Source organism: Ostrea edulis, chromosome 7 (assembly GCF_947568905.1).
Source record: "Ostrea edulis chromosome 7, xbOstEdul1.1, whole genome shotgun sequence".
NCBI classification, from domain to species: Eukaryota; Metazoa; Mollusca; class Bivalvia; order Ostreida; family Ostreidae; genus Ostrea; species Ostrea edulis.
In genome coordinates this window covers 65,801,451-65,825,154 of record NC_079170.1, presented here as the reverse complement: position 1 = coordinate 65,825,154, position 23,704 = coordinate 65,801,451, and the positions used below count along the sequence as shown (strand labels likewise).

The 23,704-nt window shown below is 36.6% G+C and overlaps 1 protein-coding gene across 1 annotated transcript in view; it reads left to right on the top strand.

The window, feature by feature from the left end:
• Positions 1-23,704, top strand: part of LOC125654582 (helicase ARIP4-like) — a 69,471-nt gene that overhangs the window by 15,240 nt on the left and 30,527 nt on the right. The window contains exons 5-11 of the mRNA XM_056145120.1: positions 3,194-3,428; positions 5,388-5,548; positions 7,558-7,635; positions 14,088-14,314; positions 17,034-17,376; positions 17,881-18,054; positions 18,948-19,062. Of these exons, the coding sequence (XP_056001095.1) occupies positions 3,194-3,428; positions 5,388-5,548; positions 7,558-7,635; positions 14,088-14,314; positions 17,034-17,376; positions 17,881-18,054; positions 18,948-19,062 (1,333 nt within the window). The remainder of the gene's footprint in view (positions 1-3,193; positions 3,429-5,387; positions 5,549-7,557; positions 7,636-14,087; positions 14,315-17,033; positions 17,377-17,880; positions 18,055-18,947; positions 19,063-23,704) is intronic.

Here is a 23,704-nt window from a genome sequence, read left to right as displayed (position 1 = left end):
GCAGTGCACATGAAAGCGAAAGTATTCATATACCCTGGGAATAAAGCATGTTTGCATGGTCAGATAGATGTACGTTGATTCAGGCACATCCATCAAAGAGAATCTTGATACGAGCAAAGCCATGTGTGAATTACTTAGATAAACAGCATTTTCAAAGGCCACTGTTACAAAGCCATGTGTGAATTACGTAGATAAAACAGCATTCAGAGGCCACTGTTACAAAGCCATGTGTGAATTACGTAGATAAAACAGCATTCAGAGGCCACTGTTACAAAGCCATGTGTGTATCGTGTTTTCAATTGCTGACAATAGATCTGATGTTGTTTTGTTTTTTTTATGATAAAATGAATTCCTTCCTTATTTTTCTTTGCTGAACATTAATTATATTTAATGCCGGATCATCATCAGACAATGACATGTACGTAACTTACTTTGATACACGGGGATATGACTGGAGCAAACAATATCCTATTTGATCTAAATATATCCGATATCCTATTTTATCATATATATATATCCGATATCCTATTTTATCCTATATATATATCCGATATCCTATTTTAATATATATATATATATGTCCGATATCCTATTTTATCCTATATATATATATATCCGATATCCTATTTTATCCTATATGTATATATCCAATATCCTATTTTATCCTATATATTATATATATCCGATATCCTATTTTAGCACATATTCTAGGGCTGGGACGATTCAGGGTTAGCTCGATTCGGTTCGGTTTCGATTCAGAACAGCACGGTTCGGTTATTTTCGATTCGGTTCATGTCAAGTCCAATTTATCTACTGACAGCACACAAATCAACAATTTTAATGACTGAGTAGTATATTTGATTTGATTTTATTCAAGTTATATAACTTTATGTCGTCATTTGTAAAATCATATATATCTATTTATAATGACATTTTATAACTTTGATAGAAAAAAGAAAACATTGCAAGTCTATTAAAATTTGTTACATTAATGTGCTGCATAAGTTTTGGATTATTAAACAAATCTATAGTGAATCTAAAATGTATATGATATTGGTTTCATTGATATGTAAAAATTCAACTATTCTATCAATTGAGAGTCTTTTAAAATCTTTTCTTTATTGATTTACTTCTCTCATATTACCTTTCAAATCTGTGTCATTACCTACGGTGTTGATTTCATTCCACCACTGACAGAAATGCTAAATGACATGTAAAGATAAACTGCAATGATCTTACGGACCATATTCTGTTGGTATATGAGTGGTGAAAATGCTAACTTGTAACACAGTAATGATTTAAATCTCTGATGCATAAAAAACCACATGTTCTGCACATCACCTGGACGCCATATTTGTTGTTTTGGTGTATGTAAAATCTAAACCGAACCGAACCGAAATCCGGAATTTGTCATCGGTGCATCGAATCGAATGGTATGAATCGCGGTGCACCGAAATTTTCGGTGCACCGCACAGCCCTAACATATTCCCTTTTAAAAAATATATAAATGTAATGAAAGGATATTAAGATAGTAAAAGAACAACAAACACACAGAGAAAATATTCATTTACACTCTCTCAGCAATAGAAACAACGAATATAAATGTAGAAAATATTCATTTACACTCTCTCAGTGATTCAGATTGGAATGCAATTTGATAAGACTGAGGGTCTAAATGATACAAAAATTATCGGCCATTTTGGTCTAACTCCATGAAAACTTTAGGCCCTAAATACATGTGAAACAATGCTGCAAAATAAACTCAAAACTTTAAAATTTTTCAATTCTTCAGTTTGATTATCATGACTGCAGTCAACCGTTTCGGAATTCTTTTCGGTCGTTCCTGTGTTGCAATGTGTTGTTTGCTGTTGTTATTGTTTGTTTTTCATTCTGTCGATAATTGAGATGTCACCAGTTGTTGGTGAAGTATCACAAATTTAGACCTATACTGAGCGCTCAGGGCCATAGCAGTGAGAGTTCTTTAACGTGCCAACGCCTGCCGCAACACAATACCTCCGTTTTTAAGGTCGCATCCAAAAGACCCGTGATTCTCACTTCTGAATTTAATAAATGATGAGCGTTTGGCGAAGGAACAATCACTAACCATGTTTACTTCTTAGGTTTGATGCGGCTATGTCACGAGCGGGACTCGAAGTCACGACCTCCTAGTTACGAAGCACTGAGCAACCGCAACCGGAAAATCTAATGTTTAATAGTGATTGTTGCCAATCATGATCATCAAACCGGACTCTCTTCTTTGAAACCATTTTTTTCAAAATTGGTTCCCCGCTGATTGTTGCAAACACAAGCAATATCAACAGGGGCACCAATTTATTTTTTTTTTTTCTCAAAGTAATTTTGATTAGATGGGAAGTTTTTCAAAAATCAATCAAAATCTTCTTTACAAACGATCGAATGAATACTTGTTTTAAGACAAACTAATTTTTCCTGTGGCCGATAAACACTAAATACGATCGGCCGTACTGACCGAAAAACGAAAATTTCATAGGCCATGTTGGCCTTTCTGGAGAATTTTAGTCGGCCGTTTTCAATATTTATCAGTCATTTGCCGATGGCCGACACCAATCTGAATCACTGCTCTCTCAGCAATAGAAACAACAAATGTAAATGTAGAAAATATTCATTTACACTTTTTCTGTAGTTAAATGACTTTATCATAGAATTTCTCCGTGTCCGATTATAATCGATAATTAGTTAGTTACAGTAAACCAATCATTGATTATGAAATTCTCACCGATTCTCATCACTTCTATCAGGAGTTGTGGTTGAACATTTTAACTTGTTAAATGTCTTGGTAAATCTGACCTATCAGGAGTTGTGGTTGACATTTTAACATGTAAAATGTCATGGTAAATCCGGTAAGCAAGGTTTGTTCCGGATCAGTACAATGCTAAACTTTCCACCTGGCAAATATATGAAAACGATTCTTGTATTATTAAACTGCATGAAGAATCAGAACCGTTGATATAAATGAAATGAATTTACAGGAAGTATTTTTTTGGGAAGTAACATTTCATTTATAATTATGGGATTGCACAGATTTATCAGTCAGGGTTTCTCTATACGTGAAAATCAAATTAGTAGAAATAGAAAACCACAGTGAAACTGAAAGTTAATTATTTTGAAATGATGAAACAGAGATCTATGCTGAGTTGACATTTTCCTTTCACAGATTCATATTCTACATTAGAGACCAGTGAAGGAAGCAGTAAAGAAACCAAAGCCCCAGAACTAACAAAGGTCAAGGTCACAGAGGAACCGGCACAGGCAGACGATGAGAACTCAAACAACGACACGGCCCAACCGACACCAACCAAAAAACGCAAGCGAAAACGAGCAACTGGAGAGAAGGGCAAGAGGAAAAAGTCAAAGAAAAGCAAATCGTTCTCCCTCAGGCGAAACATCAGGTGTGTGTCAGATATCAATTAAAGAAAAGCAAATCGTTCTCATTCAGGCGAAACATCAGGTCTGTGTCAGATATCAATTAAAGAAAAGCAAATCGTTCTCATTCAGGCGAAACATCAGGTGTGCGTCAGATATCAATTAAAGATTGTCACTAACAATAAAAAAAATCTTATGTGTCAGATATTTCGATAATGAATTGTCATTCATGGTTGTAAAATCATGGCTAGATGATCCGTAATACAGTAGTCATTTCTGTGGCTAGCATTGTGACCAGACAAAAATGGTCTATGTTCTGGAAAAATTTATCCATATTTATCCAGTTATTTGTTTTATTTTTTTGCCAAAGATAATAATTTTGATAAATTTGAATTAATTGTATCATTCAACAATGGGAGAGTGATGAAGCTTGACAAATTCTTGCAGATTTATGTACCTCAACAGTCTACAAGGTTCATAATGTTTTAAAATATCGCATAAAGTGATGTTCAAAGTTTTCTACTGTGGATAAAAATGGATACATTGAGCTGGTGTAATCTGAAACTGAGCTGGTGTAATCTGAGCTGGTGTAATCTGACATGCTCTTGGAGATAAATTTTGTGTTAGAGTAGACAGATTGCAAAGTGTAAAGAACATTAAAAACAGATATCAGGAAACGTGGGGAAATAGAATACACAGGTATAACTGTAGTCATGTCAGTTCTACACGGAATACACATGTTTTACTGTAGTCATAACAGTTCTACACGGAATACACAGGTATAATTATAGTCATAACAGTTCTACATGGAATACACAGGTATAACTGTAGTCATAACAGTTCTACACGGAATACACAGGTATAAATATAGTCATAACAGTTCTACATGGAATACACAGGTTTTACTGTAGTCATAATCAATTCTAGCTTTAGATGCTATTGTCAAATTGTTTTCTGTGTGAATTTTTTTTTCTGGTCTTTAATCTGTAGATAATTACATAGTAGTTCATCTCTATACTGACCCCAAATAAAGCTAACTTTAGGCTAATAGACCGAAGTGATATACAGTCAATGTCCCAATATCGCCCCGCACATTCTACTATGCAGTGATATACAGTCAATATTTCAATATCGTCCTGTACATTCTACCATACAGTGATATACAGTCAATACCTAAATATCGCCCTGCACATTCTACTATACAGTGATATACAGTCGATGTCCCAATATAGCCCTGTACATTCTACCATACAGTGATATACAGTCAATACCTCAATATCGCCCTGCACATTCTACTATACAGTGATATACAGTCAATACCTAAATATCGCCCTGTACATTCTACCATACAGTGATATATACAGTCAATACCTCAATATTGCCCTGCACATTCTACTATACAGTGATATACAGTCAATACCTCAATATTGCCCTGTACATTCTACCATACAGTGATATACACAGTCAGTACCTCAATGTTGCCCCGCACATTCTACTATACAGTGATATACAGTCAATACCTCAATATCGCCCTGTACATTCTACTATACTGTGATATACAGTCAATACCTAAATATAGCCCCGTACCTTCTATTTTACGGTGATATGCTCATGTATGTTAATGTTTACACTGTGATGTCAGAGCTTCTGTTATCTAATTTTTAGCTTTTAAAAAACTATCTATTTTGATTGAACATGAAATTGTGTCGCAGGATACAATAAAAACATGTCGTATTCTCACGTCGTAACTGTCGTAATATTCTCACATTGTAACTGTCGTAATATTCTTAATATTTAGGCTCAGGTGGAAAACATTTATATGTGTGCTTATCAAGCCTTATCCCCTATCACATTTTTTTTACCTTCACCCAAATATCACTTACATTTCAGGGACTATGCATTTTGTATTTATACTTTACTGGTTTGCAGTCTGAAAGTTGTGTGTCATTATTTAATCAGACTTGGTTTTGTTGCCATGGTTACAGGGACATTCTGAAGGAGAATGACCTTGACAAGCAGACGCTTGATGCTCAGCAAGAGGAAGCAGAACGTCGGCGCCGAATTCTAGAGGTACAGAAAGCTCTGGAGGAGCAACGAAAGAAAGAGAAGGAGGAGAATGATTCACAGCTCAAGTCTTTACTACAGAGTATGTGTGTCTTATTACAATGTTTGTGTTTTGAGTAAAACTCTGAGCAATGTCCAAGCCCTAACCCTAACCCTGACGTATGTCTTATTACAATCTCCCAGCCCTAACCCTGACCCTGACGTATGTCTTATTACAATCTCCCAGCCCTAACCCTGACCCTGACGTATGTCTTATTACAATCTCCCAGCCCTAACCCTGACCCTGACGTATGTCTTATTACAATCTCCCAGCCCTAACCCTAACCCTGACGTATGTCTTATTACAATCTCCCAGCCCTAACCCTGACGTATGTCTTATTACAATCTCCCAGCCCTAACCCTAACCCTGACCCTGACGTATGTCTTATTACAATCTCCCAGCCCTAACCCTGACCCTGACGTATGTCTTATTACAATCTCCCAGCATACTCTAATGCTTGTCTTATTACAATGTTTGTTTTGAGTAAAAGTCTGAGAAATCTCCAAGCATACTCTAAAAATCGTGAGCATGTACTCCATTTGAGTATGAGAATAATTTTCAAAAGTTTTATAACCTTCACTTTTGAGTATGAGTACGATTTAGAGCATGTAGTTTGAGTATAAAAACATGCTCAAAAGAGTTTTATAACCTTAACTTATGAGTATGATTAGGGTTAGGATTAGGATTAGGGTTTTATAACCTCCGGGTCAGGCTTGGATTTCTTGAAAAAATCTCATACTTTGAATTTTCTTTTATTTGAACCGTCAAAATTTGAGTAAAATCTTGGACTTATGTCCAAGTTTCGATTTAAGTTTATTTTGAGAAACACAGGCCTGGTTACAATTAAGCATGATATAACTTACAACTCAAGTCATCATTACAAAGTAAGTATGAAATAACTTACAACTCAAGTCATCATTACAGAGTAAGTATAAAATAACTTACAACTCAAGTCATCATTACAAAATAAGTATGAAATAACTTACAACTCAAGTCATCATTACAGAGTAAGTATAAAATAACTTACAACTCAAGTCATCATTACAGAGTAAGTATAAAATAACTTACAACTCAAGTCATCATTACAAAATAAGTATGAAATAACTTGCAACTCAAGTCATCATTACAAAATAATTATAAAATAACTTACAACTCAAGTCATCATTACAGAGTAAGTATAAAATAACTTACAACTCAAGTCATCATTACAAAATAATTATAAAATAACTTACAACTCAAATCATCATTACAAAATAATTATAAAATAACTTATTATATACTTTCAATTTCATCTCTTCTTTTTTCTTTAAAAGCTTGCGGGCATATATCACACGATATATACCCCGGAAACATTCCGGCCCGCAAACATTACGTCACAATTAAATTTCTACGCCGTTAATTTTCAAATTTTTCGTGTTTTTCATCTTTTACTCAGTTAAACCAATAAAGTTATTGTTAAAAATAAAATTATTGTTAGTTTCTGAATGAAATTGAAAGTATATAATAAAAATGTTATAGACTTTGTATGGGAAATATGACGACCTCGTTTTTTGTCGCGAACGGACCTCGCAAGCTCGGTCCGTCTACACGCCAAAAAACTCGGTCGTCATATTTTCCCATACAAAGTCTATAACCTATAATTACAACTCAAGTCATCATTACAGAGTATAAAATAACTTACAACTCAAGTCATCATTACAGAGTATAAAATAACTTACAACTCAAGTCATCATTACAGAGTATAAAATAACTTACAACTCAAGTCATCAGATGACGTGTTGTACAGACATGTCATAATTAAATATAACACTAAGGATGTTGTGTTGTACAGGTCAGACTATACAGAGGCCTGCAGGTGATATACATGTGACTTTATAGTGTTCCCTGATCAATCAAACTTAGATTATTATCTTTTGTCTTTATATTTCACTGAAAATTTATCATCGTACCCATGTATAGATATCATTGAATGAGTGGTTTTTGTTTAAAGTTAAGAGAGTTGGTGTGATTTATCTAGACAGCAGATAAAGGTTGTAATGTTTGTTTTGTAGTGGATGATGAAGATAAGAACAGTGATGTGATATACCTAGACAGCAGTGATGAAGGGCGACCAAGAAGGAAATCCAAAGGTAACGGTGGCATTGTTTATCACATCGTGTTGTTAGTCATAGGAGACAATGATTTATCACATCGTGTTGTTACAGTGGTAGGAGACAGTGATTTATCACATCGTGTTATTACTGTCGTAGGAGACAATGATTTATCACATCGTGTTGTTACAGTCATAGGAGACAATGATTTATCACATTGTGTTGTTAGTCGTAGAAGACAGTGATTTATCACATCGTGTTGTTACAGTCGTAGTAGACAATGATTTATCACATCGTGTTGTTACAGTGGTAGTAGACAGTGATTTATCACATCGTGTTGTTACAGTGGTAGGAGACAATGATTTATCACATCGTGTTGTTACAGTGGTAGTAGACAATGATTTATCACATTGTGTTGTTAGTCGTAGGAGACAGTGATTTATCACATCGTGTTGTTACAGTCGTAGTAGACAATGATTTATCACATCGTGTTGTTACAGTGGTAGTAGACAGTGATTTATCACATCGTGTTGTTACAGTGGTAGTAGACAGTGATTTATCACATCGTGTTGTTACAGTTGTAGAAGACAGTGATTTATCACATCGTGTTGTTACAGTGGTAGTAGACAGTGATTTATCACATCGTGTTGTTACAGTGGTAGAAGACAGTGATTTATCACATCGTGTTGTTACAGTCGTAGAAGACAGTGATTTATCACATCGTGTTGTTACAGTCATAGAAGACGATGATTTATCACATCGTGTTGTTACAGTGGTAGTAGACAGTGATTTATCACATCGTGTTGTTACAGTCGTAGGAGACGATGATTTATCACATCGTGTTGTTACAGTGGTAGTAGACAGTGATTTATCACATCGTGTTGTTACAGTGGTAGTAGACAGTGATTTATCACATCGTGTTGTTACAGTCGTAGTAGACAGTGATTTATCACATCGTGTTGTTACAGTGGTAGTAGACAGTGATTTATCACATCGTGTTGTTACAGTGGTAGTAGACAATGATTTATCACATCGTGTTGTTACAGTGGTAGTAGACAGTGATTTATCACATCGTGTTGTTACAGTCGTAGTAGACAATGATTTATCACATCGTGTTGTTACAGTGGTAGGAAACAGTGATTTATCACATCGTGTTGTTACAGTCGTAGTAGACAATGATTTATCACATCGTGTTGTTACAGTGGTAGGAGACAATGATTCATCACATCGTGTTGTTACAGTGGTAGTAGACAGTGATTTATCACATCGTGTTGTTACAGTGGTAGGAGACAGTGATTCATCACATCGTGTTGTTACAGTGGTAGAAGACAGTGATTTATCACATCGTGTTGTTACAGTGGTAGTAGACAGTGATTTATCACATCGTGTTGTTACAGTGGTAGGAGACAATGATTTATCACATCGTGTTGTTACAGTGGTAGTAGACAGTGATTTATCACATCGTGTTGTTACAGTCGTAGGAGACGATGATTTATCACATCGTGTTGTTACAGTCGTAGTAGACAGTGATTTATCACATCGTGTTGTTACAGTGGTAGTAGACAATGATTTATCACATCGTGTTGTTACAGTGGTAGTAGACAGTGATTTATCACATCGTGTTGTTACAGTGGTAGTAGGCAGTGATTTATCACATCGTGTTGTTACAGTCGTAGGAGACGATGATTTATCACATCGTGTTGTTACAGTCGTAGTAGACAATGGTTTATCACATGATGTTGTTACAGTCATAGGAGACAATGATTTATCACATCGTGTTGTTACAGTGGTAGGAGACAATGGTTTATCACATCGTGTTGTTACAGTGGTAGTAGACAGTGATTTATCACATCGTGTTGTTACAGTGGTAGTAGACAGTGATTTATCACATCGTGTTGTTACAGTCGTAGTAGACAGTGATTTATCACATCGTGTTGTTAGTCGTAGAAGACAGTGATTTATCACATCGTGTTGTTACAGTGGTAGTAGACAATGATTTATCACATCGTGTTGTTACAGTGGTAGTAGACAATGATTTATCACATCGTGTTGTTTCAGTGGTAGTAGACAATGATTTATCACATCGTGTTGTTACAGTGGTAGTAGACAATGATTTATCACATTGTGTTGTTAGTCGTAGAAGACAATGATTTATCACATCGTGTTGTTAGTGGTAGAAGACAATGATTTATCACATAGTGTTGTTACAGTGGTAGTAGACAATGATTTATCACATTGTGTTGTTAGTCGTAGGAGACAGTGATTTATCACATCGTGTTGTTACAGTGGTAGTAGACAATGATTTATCACATCGTGTTGTTACAGTGGTAGTAGACAGTGATTTATCACATCGTGTTGTTACAGTGGTAGTAGACAGTGATTTATCACATCGTGTTGTTACAGTCGTAGAAGACAATGATTTATCACATCGTGTTGTTACAGTGGTAGTAGACAGTGATTTATCACATCGTGTTGTTACAGTCGTAGGAGACGATGATTTATCACATCGTGTTGTTACAGTGGTAGTAGACAGTGATTTATCACATCGTGTTGTTACAGTGGTAGTAGACAGTGATTTATCACATCGTGTTGTTACAGTCGTAGTAGACAGTGATTTATCACATCGTGTTGTTACAGTGGTAGTAGACAGTGATTTATCACATCGTGTTGTTACAGTGGTAGTAGACAATGATTTATCACATCGTGTTGTTACAGTGGTAGTAGACAGTGATTTATCACATCGTGTTGTTACAGTCGTAGTAGACAATGATTTATCACATCGTGTTGTTACAGTGGTAGGAGACAGTGATTTATCACATCGTGTTGTTACAGTGGTAGGAGACAATGATTCATCACATCGTGTTGTTACAGTCGTAGTAGACAGTGATTTATCACATCGTGTTGTTACAGTGGTAGGAGACAGTGATTCATCACATCGTGTTGTTACAGTGGTAGAAGACAGTGATTTATCACATCGTGTTGTTACAGTGGTAGTAGACAGTGATTTATCACATCGTGTTGTTACTGTGGTAGGAGACAATGATTTATCACATCGTGTTGTTACAGTGGTAGTAGACAGTGATTTATCACATCGTGTTGTTACAGTCGTAGGAGACGATGATTTATCACATCGTGTTGTTACAGTCGTAGTAGACAGTGATTTATCACATCGTGTTGTTACAGTGGTAGGAGACAATGATTTATCACATCGTGTTGTTACAGTGGTAGTAGACAGTGATTTATCACATCGTGTTGTTACAGTGGTAGTAGGCAGTGATTTATCACATCGTGTTGTTACAGTCGTAGGAGACGATGATTTATCACATCATGTTGTTACAGTCGTAGTAGACAATGGTTTATCACATGATGTTGTTACAGTCATAGGAGACAATGATTTATCACATCGTGTTGTTACAGTGGTAGGAGACAATGGTTTATCACATCGTGTTGTTACAGTGGTAGTAGACAGTGATTTATCACATCGTGTTGTTACAGTGGTAGTAGACAGTGATTTATCACATCGTGTTGTTACAGTGGTAGGAGACAATGGTTTATCACATCGTGTTGTTACAGTCGTAGTAGACAGTGATTTATCACATCGTGTTGTTAGTCGTAGAAGACAGTGGTTTATCACATCGTGTTGTTACAGTGGTAGTAGACAGTGATTTATCACATCGTGTTGTTACAGTGGTAGTAGGCAGTGATTTATCACATCGTGTTGTTACAGTCGTAGGAGACGATGATTTATCACATCGTGTTGTTACAGTCGTAGTAGACAATGGTTTATCACATGATGTTGTTACAGTCATAGGAGACAATGATTTATCACATCGTGTTGTTACAGTGGTAGGAGACAATGGTTTATCACATCGTGTTGTTACAGTGGTAGTAGACAGTGATTTATCACATCGTGTTGTTACAGTGGTAGTAGACAATGATTTATCACATCGTGTTGTTACAGTGGTAGTAGACAATGATTTATCACATCGTGTTGTTTCAGTGGTAGTAGACAATGATTTATCACATCATGTTGTTACAGTGGTAGTAGACAGTGATTTATCACATCGTGTTGTTACAGTGGTAGTAGACAGTGATTTATCACATCGTGTTGTTACAGTGGTAGTAGACAGTGATTTATCACATCGTGTTGTTACAGTGGTAGTAGACAATGGTTTATCACATCGTGTTGTTACAGTCGTAGTAGACAATGGTTTATCACATGATGTTGTTACAGTCATAGGAGACAATGATTTATCACATCGTGTTGTTACAGTCGTAGGAGACAGTGATTTATCACATCGTGTTGTTACAGTGGCAGGAGACAGTGATTCATCACATTGTGTTATTAGTCGTAGTAGACAATGATTTATCACATCGTGTTGTTACAGTGGCAGGAGACAATGATTTATCACATCGTGTTGTTACAGTGGTAGTAGACAGTGATTTATCACATCGTGTTGTTACAGTGGTAGTAGACAGTGATTTATCACATCGTGTTGTTACAGTGGTAGTAGACAATGGTTTATCACATCGTGTTGTTACAGTCGTAGTAGACAATGGTTTATCACATGATGTTGTTACAGTCATAGGAGACAGTGATTTATCACATCGTGTTGTTACAGTGGTAGTAGACAATGGTTTATCACATCGTGTTGTTACAGTGGTAGTAGACAGTGATTTATCACATCGTGTTGTTACAGTGGTAGTAGACAATGATTTATCACATCGTGTTGTTACAGTGGTAGTAGACAATGATTTATCACATCGTGTTGTTTCACTCGTAGTAGACAATGATTTATCACATCGTGTTGTTACAGTGGTAGTAGACAATGATTTATCACATCGTGTTGTTACAGTGGTAGTAGACAGTGATTTATTACATCGTGTTGTTACAGTCGTAGGAGACAATGATTTATCACATCGTGTTGTTACAGTGGTAGGAGACAATGATTTATCACATCGTGTTGTTACAGTGGTAGGAGACAATGATTTATCACATCGTGTTGTTACAGTGGTAGTAGACAGTGATTTATCACATCGTGTTGTTACAGTGGTAGTAGACAATGATTTATCACATCGTGTTGTTACAGTGGTAGGAGACAATGATTTATCACATCGTGTTGTTACAGTGGTAGTAGACAATGATTTATCACATCGTGTTGTTACAGTCGTAGTAGACAATGATTTATCACATTGTGTTGTTAGTCGTAGAAGACAGTGATTTATCACATCGTGTTGTTACAGTCGTAGAAGACAGTGATTTATCACATCGTATTGTTACAGTCGTAGTAGACAATGATTTATCACATCGTGTTGTTACAGTGGTAGGAGACAGTGATTCATCACATTGTGTTATTAGTCGTAATAGACAATGATTTATCACATTGTGTTGTTAGTCGTAGAAGACAGTGATTTATCACATCGTGTTGTTACAGTGGTAGGAGACAGTGATTCATCACATTGTGTTATTAGTCGTAATAGACAATGATTTATCACATCGTGTTGTTACAGTGGTAGTAGACAGTGATTTATCACATCGTGTTGTTACAGTGGTAGTAGACAATGATTTATCACATCGTGTTGTTACAGTGGTAGGAGACAATGATTTATCACATCGTGTTGTTACAGTGGTAGGAGACAATGATTTATCACATCGTGTTGTTACAGTGGTAGGAGACAATGATTTATCACATCGTGTTGTTACAGTCGTAGTAGACAATGATTTATCACATCGTGTTGTTACAGTGGTAGTAGACAATGATTTATCACATCGTGTTGTTACAGTGGTAGGAGACAATGATTTATCACATCGTGTTGTTACAGTGGTAGGAGACAGTGATTTATCACATCGTGTTGTTACAGTGGTAGTAGACAGTGATTTATCACATCGTGTTGTTACAGTGGTAGTAGACAATGATTTATCACATCGTGTTGTTACAGTGGTAGTAGACAGTGATTTATCACATCGTGTTGTTACAGTGGTAGGAGACAATGATTTATCACATCGTGTTGTTACAGTCGTAGAAGACAATGGTTTATCACATCGTGTTGTTACAGTCGTAGTGTTACAGTCGTAGGAGACAATTATTTATCACATCGTGTTGTTACAGTCGTAGTAGACAATGATTTATCACATCGTGTTGTTACAGTCGTAGGAGACAATATAACTAGAGATTATCGTGTCCGTGTTAAATGATTTATGTTGTGGTCCTCTGTTAGATGATTTATGTTGTGGTCCTCTGTTAGATGATTTATGTTGTGGTCCTCTGTTAGATGATTTATCTTGAGGTCCTCTGTTAGATGATTTATGTTGTGGTCCTCTGTTAAATGATTTATGTTGTGGTCCTCTGTTAGATGATTTATGTTGTAGTCCTTTGTTAGATGATTTATGTTGTGGTCCTCTGTTAGATGATTTATGCTGTGGTCCTCTGTTAGAATAATTATGTTGTGGTTCTCTGCTGGATAATTTATGTTGTGGTCCTCTGATGCAGATGGCGATGTAATCGAGCTGAGCAGTGATGAAGATGACATACTCCTCACAAAGGACGAGGACAGTGATGTTGACGCCGAGGACCCAAACAATGCTGGTAACCACATCAACGACACCCTCAACGTTCACGACGACTTTGGAAGGGTACTGGTCAACATCGGACATCCTCCAGATGAACCAGATATCTTCCTGCCTCCTCAGATTGCCAAATACATAAAAAAACACCAGGTAAATCTGAACACCTGAAAATACTAACTTGTATGTTAATGGTAAACTGTAATAAACAGTTATTTGTATAAAGAGTGGAAGTTTACTTTTTATGTTAATGATGAATGAAAAGGTGAAGATAACGAGCAGTGATCAATTTTATAACTCCTAGTATATGAAATACAAAATTGAAAGTTTGGCAAACAGGGACCTTTGGATATACCAGAGTGGGATCAGGTGCCTAGGAGGAGTAAGCATCCCCTGTGGACCGGTCACACCCGCCTTGAGCCCTATATCTTGATTGGATAAACAGAATAATCCTTAGTCATAATTAATGTGTAAAGAATGGTCTAACAATCAGTATTAATGTGTAAAGAACGGTCTAACAATCAGTATTAATGTGTAAAGAACGGTCTAACAATCAGTATTAATGTGTAAAGAACGGTCTAACAATCAGTACTAATGTGTAAAGAACGGTCTAACAATCAGTATTAATGTGTAAAGAACGGTCTAACAATCAATATTAATGTGTAAAGAACGGTCTAACAATCAGTACTAATGTGTAAAGAACGGTCTAACAATCAGTACTAATGTGTAAAGAACGGTCTAACAATCAATATTAATGTGTAAAGAACGGTCTAACAATCAGTATTAATGTGTAAAGAACGGTCTAACAATCAGTATTAATGTGTAAAGAACGGTCTAACAATCAATATTAATGTGTAAAGAACGGTCTAACAATCAGTATTAATGTGTAAAGAACGGTCTAACAATCAGTATTAATGTGTAAAGAACGGTCTAACAATCAGTATTAATGTGTAAAGAACGGTCTAACAATCAGTATTAATGTGTAAAGAACGGTCTAACAATCAGTATTAATGTGTAAAGAACGGTCTAACAATCAGTATGAAACACGTCAGACATCATTTGACCCAATGATAGGTTGTACTAGCAAACTATATCGTTATAACGACCACAGAATTTGTGAAATGCTGACTCTAAACGAGATTGTTGAAACCCCTGTACCATCAACTTGTTTGTCAGTAGCCTGCCTCGATTAAAAAACTGACGATACGAATAACAAGCTCTTGTGTATCGAATCAGTTGAGAGATATAAACACCAATGAAGGTGATAATAGAATATTGCTACATAAATATGGGAAGTTGACGATGGAGAAGCTGAAATCATCCCGTTTATCATAAATTTAAGTTGTTAGTTTGCCATTAATATCTACTTTCAATGAAATATCTAAGTATGAAGCAGAAGTGGACAACTCTGTGGCGTGTTTTATTTCCAGTTCATGGGGATATACTGTAAAACCATTTATTATAAATTCGCGGGGGCCAATTTTCATGGATTGCTGAATTTTTACGGGTTCGTGGGGACGTAATTTCTTGGATTTATATATTTGTAATATATATTGTGTATATATATATATATATATATATATATATGAAATATATATTGTATGTTCGTTGAGGATGTAAATTCGTGAATGAGGGGTACCCATAAATTCCACGAAAATTGAGCCACCACCAATTCTAATGATTCTACAGTATCGAATCAACATATGAATGAAAATTATTATTGTTAATTGATAAAACGTCATCAATGTATCTAAATGTCGAGTTGAAGGCCACAGCAAGGAATTTTTTCTTCACATCTAGAAGCCTTTGAATAAATCCTGCCTTTCAAGAATAAAATAAGAGAAATATGAAGCTATTTGTTCTTTAAGTTCTGTGCATGTAACAGCATTTAGTGGTTTTCTGTCTGTACGTAACAGCATTTAGTGGTTTTCTGTCTGCATGTAACAGCATTTAGTGGTTTTCTGTCTGTACGTAACAGCATTTAGTGGTTTTCTGTCTGCATGTAACAGCATTTAGTGGTTTTCTGTCTGCATGTAACAGCATTTAATGGTTTTCTGTCTGTATGTAAGAGCATTTAGTGGTTTTCTGTCTGTACATAACAGCATTTAATGGTTTTCTGTTTAAATGTAACACCATTTAATGGTTTTCTGTCTGTACGTAACAGCATTTAATGGTTTTCTGTCTGCATGTAACAGCATTTAATGGTTTTCTGTCTGTACGTAACAGCATTTAGTGGTTTTCTGTCTGTATGTAACAGCATTTAGTGGTTTTCTGTCTGCGTGTAACAGCATTTAATGATTTTCTGTCTGTATGTAAGAGCATTTAGTGGTTTTCTGTCTGCACGTAACAGCATTTAGTGGTTTTCTGTTTGTGTGTAACAGCATTTAATGATTTTCTGTCTGTACGTAACAGCATTTAATGGTTTTCTGTCTGTACGTTACAGCATTTAATGGTTTTCTGTCTGCACGTAACAGCATTTAATGGTTTTCTGTCTGCATGTAACAGCATTTAATGATTTTCTGTCTGCACGTAAAAGCATTTAGTGGTTTTCTGTCTGTACGTAACAGCATGTAGAAGTTTTCTGTCTGCACGTAACAGCATTTAGTGGTTTTCTGTCTGCACGTAACAGCATTTAATGGTTTTCTGTCTGCATGTAACAGCATTTAATGGTTTTCTGTCTGCACGTAAAAGCATTTAGTGGTTTTCTGTCTGTACGTAACAGCATGTAGAGGTTTTCTGTCTGCACGTAACAGCATTTAGTGGTTTTCTGTCTGCACGTAACAGCATTTAGTGGTTTTCTGTCTGCACGTAACAGCATTTAGTGGTTTTCTGTCTGTACGTAACAGCATTTAATGGTTTTCTGTCTTTGTAGATTGGTGGAATCCGGTTTCTTTACGACAATCTCATTGAGTCACTGAGTCGGTATAGGAACAGCCCGGGCTTTGGCTGTATTCTGGCACACAGCATGGGACTAGGCAAGACAATACAGATGATATCCTTTGTTGACGTTTTCCTGAGGTGTGCCAAAGCTCGGACAGTTCTCCTCATTGTACCCATCAACACGTTGCAGAACTGGATGGCAGAGTTCAACATGTGGTGTCCTACCAAAGAAATGGTTGGGGACCTGGGAACCGATCATGTGATCCCACGTCCATTTAATGTCTATCTTCTCAATGATAACTTCAAGTCCACAGGTGCCAGGGCAAAGGTTATTGGTAGGTTATGTAAACTGTTATTAATTTGACTAAATGTCTCATACTCTGAAGATAGCTAGATTTCTCTGATTTAAAGATTACATGTTCGTTTTTATTTTACAAGCTGAGCGGTACAGTAAAGGGGGTGGGGGGGGGATGAGTTATGAGATTACATGTTTGTTTACAATGGAGTGGTACAGTAAGGGGGGGGGGGGGGTTGCTGTTGATGAGTTATGAGATTACATTTTGTTTTACAAGGGAGTGTTGAGTGGTATAGTAAGAGCAGGGGATATTGGGTGTGGATGAGTTATGAGATTACATGTTTGTTTACAGTGGAGTGGTACAGTAAGGGCGGGGTGCTGTTGATGGGCTATGAGATTACGTGTTTGTTTTACAGCGGAGTGGTACAGTAAGGGCGGGGTGCTGTTGATGGGCTATGAGATTATGTGTTTGTTTTACAGCGGAGTGGTACAGTAAGGTCGGGGTGCTGTTGATGGGTTATAAGATTACGTGTTTGTGTTACAGCGGAGTGGTACAGTAAGGGCGGGGTGCTGTTGATGGGCTATGAGATGTACAGATTGCTGTCCAGTCGCAAAGGTCACATGGCAGATGTGAAGGTCAAAAAACAGAAAAAGTTCTCGGCATCGCCAGTCGTGATTGATGTGGATGAAGAAGATAAAAACAAGGAACTTTTAGTGGGTAAGTCAACCGTGACAATACGATATAAACAAGGACCTCTTGGTGGGTAAGTCAACCGTGACAACACGATAAAATCAAGGACCTATTAGTGAGTAAATCAACCATAAAAACGGAGACCTCTTTGTTGACAAGTCAACTGTGACAACACGATAAAAACGACAGCCTCTTTGTTGACAAGTTAACTGTGATATATCAAGCTCGTTATTAACGTTGATTCAACTTTGACAAGTTAGTGGTAATCAGCATTGGTACTTCACGTGATCGATGTCATCTTCCACAAAGAAATCTGTAAAAAGAGAAGAACTGGTAGGAAAGGCAAACACTTTGATCATTGTCTGCTATAGGTTTGATCATTGTTTCCTATAGGTTGATCTTTGTCTCCTATGGGTTGATATTTGTAGGGCCTCCGTGGCCGAGTGGTTAGAGCATCACGCTCAAAATCACATGGCCTCTCACCTCTGGTCGGCACGGGCTCAAATCCCATGTGCGACGGTAAGTGAGAGAGTTTCCCAGTTGACTTTCGGAGGGTCGGCGTTCTATTCCCAGGTACATTGTATCTGGGTTCTCTCTTCCAGCAATAAAAACTGGGCACCACCAGATAACTGAAAAATTGTTGAGTGTGGCGGAAAACAGCAAAACAATCAATCAACAAACAATCCTATAGGTTTGATAATTGTCTCCTATAAGTTTGATCTTTGTCCTCCTATAGGTTTGATCTTTGTCTCCTATAGGTTTGCTATTATACAGAGATGTCCACGAAGCCTTGATTTTCATTCTTTGTTATTTTGTATTTTTAAGTGTGCACGAAGCCTTGGTTTTCATTCTTTGTTATTTTGTATTTTTAGGTGTACATGAAGCCTTGGTTTTCATTCTTTGTTATTTTGTATTTTTAGGTGTACATGAAGCCTTGATCAACCCAGGCCCTGACCTAATTGTGTGTGATGAAGGTCACCGAATCAAAAATAGTCAAGCTGGAATCTCTCAGTCTCTCAAAAACATAAAAACCAGGTCAGTCTTCCATTGTCAAAAACATAAAATTAGGTCAGTCAGCCATCATCAAAAACATAAAAACCAGGTCATTCAGCCATCATCAAAAACATAAAAACCAGGTCAGCCATCATCAAAAACATAAAAACCAGGTCAGTCTGCCATCATCAAAAACATAAAAACTAGCCAACCACATCTCTATACCTTTCCAGTTTATGAAAATTGCTCAATGATATTAAAAACATTTAATGGAATCCATCAATAGCTCAGAACCAGGTATCTTAAAAAAGTGGCTGGCAGTATGAAGGGAAATTCCACTTGCTTGTTATTTTTAAAAATTTGGTACCCATTTTGAGATTTGTTTGGTAAGGAAATGTTAAAATCTCCTCTGGGACTTTTAAACTTTGTTGATATTTAGGGAGGACTGGTTTTCTGAGGTGCTGGTTTGGAGGATTTTCATTGGGCAGTCTAAGTTTATAGTTTACGTAGGATTTTTATTGGGTAATGTAGGATTATATTATACATTTATTGCATGATAGTGAGGGAGATATGAAGATTTAATCACCCAAGAAAAATCATATTGTGTGAGGGGAATACTTTTTCTCTTAGGTGAATAAATCTTCGTATCTCCTGAACATTCATGCAATAAGTTGTATATTTTACCGTTCTAAAAAAGCAAGACTTCAGAAATGCAATTGAAATTGCCAAAAAAAAAAAAATCCTGCATCTGTTTATATATAATGAGTAGCTGATTTAGCCCTAAATTAGCACCGCACTGTCAACATATATAACCGAGTAGCTGATTTAGTAGCACCGCGCTGTCAACATATATAACATGTAGCTGATTTAGTAGCACCGCGCTGTCAACATATATAACTAGTAGCTGATTTAGTAGCACCGCGCTGTCAACATATATATCATGTAGCTGATTTAGTAGCACCGCGCTGTCAACATATATAACATGTAGCTGATTTAGTAGCACCGCGCTGTCAACATATATATCATGTAGCTGATTTAGTAGCACCGCGCTGTCAACATATATAACTGAGTAGCTGATTTAGTAGCACCACGCTGTCAACATATATATCATGTAGCTGATTTAGTAGCACCACGCTGTCAACATATATAACTAGTAGCTGATTTAGTAGCACCGCGCTGTCAACATATATATCATGTAGCTGATTTAGTAGCACCGCGCTGTCAACACACTGTCAACATATATAACATGTAGCTGATTTAGTAGCACCGCGCTGTCAACATATATATCATGTAGCTGATTTAGTAGCACCGCGCTGTCAACATATATAACTGAGTAGCTGATTTAGTAGCACCACGCTGTCAACATATATAACATGTAGCTGATTTAGTAGCACCACGCTGTCAACATATATAACTAGTAGCTGATTTAGTAGCACCGCGCTGTCAACATATATAACTGAGTAGCTGATTTAGTAGCACTGCTCTGTCAACACGCTGTCAACATATATATCGAGTAGGTGATTTAGCCCTAAATTAGAACTGCGCTGTCAACATATATAACCGAGTACAGTGATTCTTTTTGGGCCAAAATGCCACTGATATTCGGCTGTTTCCCCTCACTAAAATTAGCTATTTTTTCCCTATATATATATGTTTTTTCCAATTTCAAATCTAGGGAAATTAGGCCATTTAAAAAAAGGTTACCGTACGTTGCTGACAAAGAGTAAATACGTTTTTTCTTCAGTTTCATTCTCCAAACCACTGCACATGCAAAAGGTTTTGTAAAGAATATGTAAAACAATAGAGGCATCCATATAAGCAGATATGCAGTGAAGTATATAGTTTCCAGATACATATTGTTGACAAATTAGTTTGACCGCCATTATATGTAGGGTCAGGCTAATAACAGGAAGTGGCCAATAGTATAGGGTTTTACAAAAATCCGAAAAATACAAACAGGAGAGACATTCTGGAAACTTGATTATTAATATAATATTTACAAGATTATGGGTACAAATGCTGGTAAATTAATAATTTATTATTTTGTTTATGAAATTAGACAATAAATATTTCTTAGAAAAAATAAATAATATCTATACAAGGTCTGACTTCCAATACATATTTAATGTTAAATAATGATTTTTTTATGATTGTAAATCAGATCTGAAATAAACCTCAAACAAAAAAATTGTTATTTGGTTATTTTATGCATCTTTACCATTTTAATTTACTATGAATGATTTTTCCCAATTTGAGGAAAATGTTGCTGGAAAATGTTGCTAATTTTTCCCAATTCAAAAGGAGGGGTGGTAGTTTGAAAAACAAAAAAAATCACTGGAGTAGCTGATTTAGCCCTAAATTAGAACCATACTGTCAACATGTTAAAAAAAAAAACAACAACAAAATAAAGTGATATGATAATCTTTTATTTTGTTTACCTTTTCTCTGAACGCTAATTACTTGACGGTCAGAGATGAAACTTACAAGAAGTTGTGTAAATAAATCCTTCTGCACCTTACAAATGAAAATCCACTGATGGGAAATAACTCTGATGTATCGTGTCGTCACAATAATCATGGTTTATGTAGATTTTATGGAAAGTAGACGAGTTTCCCCAGGGGATGACATTCACAATGTCTCGAGTTTCCCCGGGGGATGACGTTCACAATGTCTCGAGTTTCCCCGGGGGATGACGTACACGATGTCTCGAGTTTCCCCGGGGGATGACGTACACGATGTCTCGAGTTTCTCCGAGGGATGACGCACACGATGTCTCGAGTTTCCCCGGGGGATGACGTACACGATGTCTTGAGTTTCTCTGGGGGATGCTGTACACGATGTCTCGAGTTTCCCCGGGGGATGACGTACACGATGTCTCGAGTTTCCCCAGGGGATGACGTACACGATGTCTTGAGTTTCCCCGGGGGATCACGTACACGATGTCTCGAGACACATCAAGGGAAAGGGTGTGTGGTATTTGTAGGCTCAATCATGTGATTTCCTCAACCAATAGTATTTCGATAATAAATCGCGTGATTTCCTCAACCAATAGTATTTCAATAATCACAATGTCATTCCCTTGAGGTATAATAAGGGCTGTTCCAGAAATGATCAAATGGGGGGGTCGGGCGGCAAATGATATTTTTTTGTGTGGGTGGTCGTATTTTTTCATATTTTAATTGGTCCGTGGTGGGATTGTTAATAAAATATTTATTGTGGGTAGTTTCTATTGTTTTATTTTGTGCTACGTGGGTGTTGAGTTTTCAGAATATTTTTATTGTCGCTCTTGTCGTGTTGGTTACAAAACGTCGGAGGGAAAATTGAAAACGTGCTTTCGAAATGCTGCTTTCGAAATCGAAAGTAACATAGAACTATTCGAGTTGTCGCTCTTTGCAGCGCATAACTTTCCATTACGGCACTCTTCAAATTAGAGGCGCGTTTAATAGGGTCCCTTTGGACGTGATGGCGGCGAACTCTGTTCTGTAGATTATTACAGTTTACAGTGCATCGATTTTGGGAATATTTTGAAACCAATAGGTATTCCATTTTCTAATAAAAATAGGCAAACCTTAGTTGATTTATACGAGGGTACCGATGCGTTATATTTATCAGTCGGTGTGATGGTGATATAGAGGCCTCCAGGCGCGGGCTCCATTAGAAGACGAACGATTCGTGGAAAAACATATCCATACCCATTTCATGATAATAGCATCGTTTGGACTCCCAATCTTTCCAACATTCCCGCCATAGATGCCTTTGATTGTTGATGTGACATCGTTTCTTCAGAACTACTGTGATACAATGTCGCACAGGCATTACCGCGTCATTGACTAGAATGTTTGTCCCGAAAACCTCGCGAGATTTGTACCGTTTTCATTTTTAAAAATATTTTTGTGGTGGGTCTGGTTAGTTTTTTTTTTTATTAGATGGGTCATTGTAAAATGAGTTTATTAATTTGATGGGTCATGGGTTAATTTTTTATTTTTTTTTTATGGGTGCTTGGTATATACAAAAGGTGCCTCCCGACCCCCCCATGTATTTATTTCTGGAATAGCCCTAATGTAGTTAGATGATTTCTATTTTTAGACGCCGTGTGGTGTTAACTAAATAAGTAATGGTTATCTTCTAGCATCCGAGTAATATTCACATTATCAAATAGATGGGCGCCCATATCTTTGATAATGTGAATTTTACGTATACGAGTATATACATGTATACGCTTTACATGCAAAACAGCAAAAGTAACTTCACAAAAACTGATTATCCCTGTCAGTATCAATCACATATTGATGGTTTCATAAATTATTTTTCAGGAATTTAATTCTATACATGTATTTGTACAAATATTTAAAAAACACATGTATAACCCAACTATTAAAGCAGGAAAAGGATTAAAGACATGCATTAGCAAACTCTTTATAAAATTTGAGAGAGAGAGAGAGAGAGAGAGAGAGAGAGAGAGAGAGAGTACTATCTAACATTACTGACTGAAAAACCGTTACAGGTACAATATGTATGTGTATATCTGTTACATAACACTTCCCGTCTGTCAACGCTCCAGACATCGATCAGCACATGCTTTACCTGTGAAACAACAAATGTAACTTTACGAAAACTGATTATCCCTGCAGTATCAATCAGAAATTACATATTTTCTTTGTAAGTTTATTTTCTGATTTGTTTG